At 44.5% G+C, this 6,977-nt stretch overlaps 1 protein-coding gene across 2 annotated transcripts; it reads right to left on the reverse strand.

The window, feature by feature from the left end:
- Positions 1-210: 210 nt before the first annotated feature.
- LOC147865671 (zinc finger CCCH domain-containing protein 53-like) lies at positions 211-6,694 on the reverse strand. Of its 2 annotated transcripts, XM_087318539.1 has the most exons (10): positions 6,480-6,694; positions 4,612-6,320; positions 4,220-4,432; positions 3,441-3,620; positions 3,239-3,324; positions 2,878-3,123; positions 2,275-2,386; positions 1,978-2,174; positions 1,797-1,861; positions 211-1,346 (listed from the first exon to the last, which is right to left on the reverse strand). In XM_087318539.1, the coding sequence occupies exons 2-10, from the start codon at positions 6,087-6,089 to the stop codon at positions 1,188-1,190; spliced, it is 2,736 nt and encodes a 911-aa protein (XP_087174665.1). In that variant the 5' UTR covers positions 6,090-6,320; positions 6,480-6,694; the 3' UTR covers positions 211-1,187. The 2 variants fall into 2 exon arrangements, with proteins under 2 accessions (XP_087174665.1, XP_087174666.1); XM_087318540.1 differs by having other exon boundaries at positions 4,220-4,399; positions 4,612-6,693.
- Between the last annotated feature and the right edge of the window lie 283 nt (positions 6,695-6,977).

Consider the following 6,977-nt stretch of genomic DNA (forward strand, 5'->3'; position numbering starts at 1 on the left):
AGGTGTGGACAGTTCCCATGTTTAATAAACCTATTGTAAGTGTAGTTTTTAAAGAACAAAAACAAGCCAATTCGTATCGTAAAAAGGTTGAGAACACTAGGAAGTTAGTTCTAGAGATTAATTTTTTCCCATTTTCCACATTGATTGAATGTATGGTGCAAAGGGGAAATACAGATATAAATAGCCCATAGAAAGTTGGGAACACAAAGAAAATCAAAATTTTAACTTGAAGATTCTATTCCATTGAACAATTATACAACAAGAGGCTTCTTCATGAGACGCCACCTGTTTCTAAACGAAAGAAAAATATACCGGGCTCTAAGGTTTGACAAATGGGTACGACTCTCCAATTGAAGAAGAAGAAAAACAAGCGGGGGAGGGGGAAGAAAATTAAACAGATAGAGACATTTTGTTTGTGTTTTGTCACTTGTGGTGGGCTCTTTAAGATAAGTGAGGAAAGTTAGCTGGACTTTCTCTATCACTTGTTGCCTTCCTATAGCAAGACATTCATTTATCCTGACGAAAAAGGCATTGTATGGGGTTTGAATCCCTCCTCGCCCTATCTGCCCTCTTCATTTTTACCTTTGGTAGCTTCATTATTTCCCACAATTACAATGGCTTCATTTATAGTATTATTATGAGGCAAATATCCATATATATATATATATGCACTATATTATGAGGTAGATATCCAAAAGCAATGTATTATCATCATCTATCATCAAGCATGTGGGGTACTCACTTTACACACAAACACACATCAATGCTAGCTATGCAAAATGTGCGTACAAACTTTACACATCAAAGCTAGCTATATATATATATTGTACCCTCTTTTTCTTTGATAAGGCTACATCATTCAATTCAACTTTTTGACTATATTTACACTTAGCTTCTTTACTTCCCTTATAACCCAATAACTTAGCTCTTTTCTTCTTCTTTGGTACTTACTTATATATAGTGATTTTTTTTTTTGTGGGGGTGGGGTGGGGTGGGGTGGGGTGGGGCAAGGTAGGAGTTCCAACCTACTTTTGCTTTCTATTGTGGTGTACAAGTATCTCTATATACTTCTTGAGGTCCTCTCATTCATTAGTACTTTGGCTTTCTTTATTTCTTGTTTCCTCTTTTCATCGGTTTTTTGGTTTTTTATCTTTCCCTTCTTTAGGGGTTGGGTGGGAGGGTAAGCTCTACCAACTTGTGATCTTCTGGTTTGAGATGGCCGCCAATCTTGACTTTGTAAGAGATGGGTCAATCACTGGGATGCCTCGACTCTCGAGAAGTCGCAAGATTTGTGTCCCAATATGCCGTTGGCACAATGGGCATTCGTCTTTCGACACTCGGATCACCTGTGGACGGACATGATGGTATTGTACAATGAACCATTAGATAACGGGTTATGGACATCACCCATATGCATACACATACACATGCACACATGCACACATGCACACATAAAGTTACAAACATGTGATCATGCATTCACACATTCATATATCCATGCACTAAAAAATACCTTTGTTATGAATGATTTTACCAAAGGCATTGTACCCTTCCAGCCTTTAAAATGATCAATTTATGACCATAGTACGAGAGAGAAAAAGTAATTATTATTTACAGAGGTCACTACGAATGCTGAATGCTTAATGTGGAAACTTTGGAGTAATAATTACTTTGTCCGTTATTGACCAAGAGTATAATTTGATGTTTTTTAAAACATGCAACAATACTTTACAATTTAGCACTCAACATGGAAGGGTAATCTTGCATTCACACATGCTTGTTTGCCTTTCCCTTACCTTCAATATACAATTTATGCAGAACATGTGATTGCAATCAAGCCGAATCGGATCGATAATGAAACCTGATCGAGTTCACAAAAACATGACGGTTTTAGCCAAAGTTCAAGATGAGCTGTGTGGGTAATCTTAGATCAAATGGACTATATATATGCATATAAAAGGATAATGGGTTAGTTACCCTTGCAAATCCAGCATGTCAACTCCTTGTCATCGTTGAAACTTGAATAGACTGATGGGACATGGCTATCAGGTAAGAATAGAGACGGCATAGTTGAGGAAAAGGTCATGGGGTTTTCTAAGGCGATCTCAGTCTTTGACCGCTCTTCATTGGCTTTTGGGCTCGCAAAGAGGTTGTCCGGAAGATTGTGCACATTGCTGGAAAGACATAGTCGAAACCAACCAAACATTTAAGATTAGCACTTTTTTCGAATTAAAGTTGAATGTGCATATACTCAGAACACAAAATCCATACTACCTCAATTCACTATCGTCCCACTTATCGTTTGGTACATCATTCTCACTTGGATCCCCATCCAAGACATCCAAAATGTAGCCAAACGCACTAGAAACTTGAATGTTATTGAGGTCTGCAACATATAACCCTGGTGGTTAGAAATGAATAGGCATAGCTTGTTTAAGCTTGTGGACATTAGCAAGACTTCTGTTGTGCCCCTAGAAACAAGAGTGTTGTTGTCATTCACCAGAAAGAACGAGATGAAATGCAATTAGAATGCTTCATATACTCAAGACAATCCAACATCTCCAAGGGAATGAATTCATCCTTGGATCCATTTCAGCGAATGGAATGGAATGGATCGGGGTCATCGGATTTACATGAAATACAGTTACACGTTAAATGCCCAAGATAACGTCGTGCCAAGACAATGCTTTCAAATCGTATGTGGGTGGGCGGGCGGGCATGCACAATGGGCGGGACTTGTCATGGGTGTTATAACTTGTTAGGGACGTATATAAGGCAATACCTTCTCTACAAGACAATACATGCTGCACCATTGTGCTTGTTTAGCATACAATACAATACAATGCAATGTCTTCTTATGGATTTGAAGACACTCACCATCAGCTCCTTTGGCTCCTTCACTAGCAGAGGATGAAGAAAGGCCATTGGAGCCATAGCCATAGGGAGGAGGGCCTTGTATGGGTGCTGGTGAAGCCGGACCCAGAGCCATCGTCCCTCCTGCCATATACATTTGGGGCGAATCATTGAAGTGCATATCGATGAAACGCAGTCTTTCGGCTTCCAGAGACGATTGTTCGCTAATGTGGCGGCGCAATAGATTGTGGTCATCCAGGAAGTTAATGCCTGCGGGCGGTAATGGATATGAGATATTTTTGTGTCAGGTTTTGCATTATCATTGCCTAAGTAAGTGAACACTTAGAAGACACAGACAGTTTAATCTTGTTAAAGAAAGAAGAACCTGTAGGGGAGTGCGGGAAATCACGGCTATCGAAGCTACGGCTCGGCAGAAACCTCGAGTGATCCCTCTCCACGACCCGGCGATTACTGCAGAAGGAAGAAGAAGAAGAAGCCATTATCATACAGTACCAGAGAATGATGAATTCTTTGAGTAGAAGCATGAGCTGAGAAGTTAGATTGTGAAAGAGCCAATTCATTGTTACCTGTCATTGTGCTTGGTCTTCTCCTTGTAAGGCTTCACTAGTACCCTAGCCCCGCAGATGTAGTGAGGGTTGCCTTTGGATAGGATGGCTTTCACTGTCTCGGGGTACATGAATGTGACAAAGCCGAACATTCTCTTCTGTTGGAAGGGGATCCTCACATCCTGGACAGGCCCATATCCCCTGTTGAGAACCCAAAAAAAAAAGGAAAAGAAACAGAAAATGGGATGTTAATTTCGATACGCCATTGCTTGCAAATTCAGTATAGGCGCAAACGGAAACTTGATCGAAGTCCCTAGTTTTAGGATGCGATGGGATCCCGAAAGTGGTTGAATCAGATTGATTGAACCCCTCACTCGGGTGGTCTGATCGGATTGGAATTATTCTTTTGATACTCCACAATCTCTCATGATTAACTTCAAACAATATGGATCAGAGGGATCATCCCTAGATTGTCAAAATCAAATCGGATTGAAAACCAACCTATTGGATCGAATTCCACAAGTCATCGAATCACATCAAACCCATGAATGGTTGCATCAGATCAGATTGGATCAGATGTGTTGGTCTTCCACAACCACTTCTACCTGATCTGATGGGTCAATTAGGTTAGGATCAACACTTTTTCTGATCGGATTAACATTGAGATTCCGATCCGACCGAAAGTTCATAGGCAAATGATTGATTGATTGATCAATCCACATTCATCAATCCATTGAGATTGAGCAAATGAACAAATGAGTAAATGAGCAAATGAGTATAGAGTATGGAGGTTTTCGGACCTGAAGTATCCGGAGACGTCTTCCTCCGAGAAGGTACTTTCGGCGGGGAATGTGAGGTAGATCTGACGGGAGCCGGCGGAGTTTGCAATGCTCAAATGGTCGATATCCCGTTGCTCACCCCTGTGAGCAGTAAACCTGAGGGCATCCTCAGCTAATACAACAGCATGCTGGCCATGAGGTCTGTGTTTTACCAATTCGGTATTTGAGTGAGGACTCATGATGAGAAGAAGGAAGGAAGGAAGAATCAGAGAAGAAAATGCTCAGAAAGAATCAGACATATTCCAAAAGAATGCTCAAAAGAGTGAAGGGAGGGGAGGAGTAATTCAAATGTGCCTGTTTTTGTGGTATGTGAGTGTATGTGTACATATACATACATATGTGTATATGTGTACCTGTCGATGAGCGTGACGGTGTTCTTGAGGCGGGCGAGGAGCTTGGTGAGGCTAAACCCGGCCTTCCCGTGGCGCTGGGACTCGGTGAGGTAGCCTTCGGCCTGGAGGGTTCGTCCGAAGCGCTCGTAATAGAGCTGAGGTAGGGACGCGATGGACACGGGTGCCCGCCTCCCCCGAAGGAGCTCCTCCAGCTCCCCCTCCAGCCTCTCCAGGGATCCCTGGTTCACGGACATCCCGTCATCATCGCTGCCTCCGCCGCCACTGCCACTGCCACTGCGGGGGCTCGGGTGATCGCGTGGCCCGAAGAATACATGAGGAGGAGGAGGATTTGAGGCGGCAGCATTAATAGAGTTGGAATTGGAGGAGTAGGAGTAAGGGGAGCCGGGTTCGGATGATGCCGAGGTCGGGGGGGTGCTCACGTGGAGGAACCTGCAATTGGATCCATGCTTACAGTAGCCACGGCTGTAGTAAACGCAGGGCTTCCATGCCGATGCCGCCGCCGATGCGGAAGAATCCGGAGAATCCGAGAGGGATAAGACATTGTAGCTCGCCCGTGGGGTCATGGCCGCGGTGCCGGTGCCGGTGCCGGTGCCACCGCCCGCAGCACGCAGGTTATGGTTGTTATTACTGTTGCTCCCATAGATCGCGTGCTTCTCCGCCAATAGGGACGAAATTAGGTCATGGTGCTGGGGCGGCGCAGGCATGATAATGTCATGATGGTGAGAAATGGCTGCCGCCTCACGATGGTGGCTGTGCAGGTGCTGCTGCTGCTGCTGCTGCTGTGGGGACATGAGCTCGTGATATTGTGGATGGGGATGCGGTGAATTGCTATTGTTGTTGTTGAATAAGCTGCTATGATCTGTCATGAAATTGGGTGAGGAGAAATGGCGATGGTGATGGTGATGGTGATAGGACGGTGATTGCGAGCTGAGATTTAGGGTTTCTTTGAAATTTAGGGCTTCAGCTGGATGCTCCGTGTATAAGTAGCTATTTGTTGCAGAAGGAGTTGTTGTAATGGTGGTCATCGTTGCAGGAAAAGGCTCGGATGGGAGAATAAGAGGAGTCGGTGTGGGAGCCGAGGTTATGGCCGAGAAGAAAGAAGGCAAAGGTCGGGAGAGATGATGATTCGCAGGTATAGTCTGTGGCGATGACGATGGCGGATCAGCTGAGCTCTGCGCAGAAGAAGAAGATGAAGAAGAAGACGATGATAATGATGATGATGAAGAAGAAGCAGACGACGACGAAGACGATGAGGAGGAGGAGGAGGAGGAATATGAGGACTGTTGTTGTATGATTATCTGTTGCTTGGCTATGGCGATCAAGCTCTGGATCTGAGCTTCTGAGCCGAAGGCTAATCTGAACATCTCTTGCTCGCCTTGGTCTTGGAGGAGAAGGTAGCCCATCACTTTAGACGCCATATCTGGCTCCTGTGACTGTACCCTCGAGTACACCAGCTTCGTTGCTTCGTATGCATCCATGGCTATGCCTTTCTACTTCTTTCTTTTTCTGTCGCTGAGTTCCGGGATATGTCTACGGATTTATCGTCTCTGTGGTTGAGCTTGCAGGATATGAGTTTCTTTCTGTTTCTCCCTCCCTCCCTCTCTCTTCCTCTCTCTCTTCTTCTTCTTCTCTCTCTCTCTCTCTCTCTCTCTCTCTCTCTCTCTCTGTGTATCCCTGAAGCTGCCTCAGAGCTTCCTGGCTATGGCGATCTGATCAGTTCATCTTAATTAATCAGATCCACACATGAATCAATCAATAAATTAATTAATCAATTGGTTAAATTAATCAGATCAAATGGAGTTAGTATCAGAGTTGGGGAGAGGGCTAAGATCAGGAAAAATGAATGTGGAGATCAATTACATAATTACCCTAATTTCTCTGCCACATGATCATCAGAGAAAGGCGGGCTGCAGAAGCAGATGCAGAAGCAGGAGCTCCGCATTGGATTGGCAGGAGGGGGGGAGTGGAGAGAGGTAGGGGAGGCCATGGAGTGAGCAGAGAAAGACAAAGAAGATAGTGTAGAGAGAGAAAGAGAGCGGAGGAGGAGAAAGATTTACTGCGAGAGAGAGAGAGAGAGAGAGAGAAGGGGTCGGAGAGAGAGAGAGAGAGAGAGAGAGAGTGAAGAGTGAAGAGATAGATTTTGCTGAGAAATTTACACTTTACTGTGGGGGTATTGCCATAGCCAGAGAGCTCGACAGAGACAGACGAGAGAGAGAGAGAGAGAGAGAGAGAGTACTGCTAGTATAATACAGCTGTCTCCTGTTGAAACAGGGAAGGAGAAGCTCCAAATGAGCCGCTAAATTTAGAGGAGGTTTTAATACACCCTCCAAATGACGAGGCGCGCTAACGTTAGCGGAGGAGCTAGG

This window comes from Azolla caroliniana, unplaced genomic scaffold (genome assembly GCF_043228905.1).
Source record: "Azolla caroliniana isolate FFs.n. ecotype wild unplaced genomic scaffold, voAzoCaro1.0.p SCAF_4, whole genome shotgun sequence".
NCBI classification, from domain to species: domain Eukaryota; kingdom Viridiplantae; phylum Streptophyta; class Polypodiopsida; order Salviniales; family Salviniaceae; genus Azolla; species Azolla caroliniana.

Excerpts from the sequence above, each read along its gene's own strand:
- LOC147865671 (XM_087318539.1), bottom strand. The coding sequence starts at position 6,089 with ATGGATGCATACGAAGCAACGAAGCTGGTGTACTCGAGGGTACAGTCA. Across the intron at positions 3,621-4,219 it reads GACGTCTCCGGATACTTCAG|GGGATATGGGCCTGTCCAGG; the intron begins GTCCGAAAACCT and ends GGTTCTCAACAG. Across the intron at positions 1,347-1,796 it reads GCATAAATTGTATATTGAAG|GTGATCCGAGTGTCGAAAGA; the intron begins GTAAGGGAAAGG and ends GTCCGTCCACAG.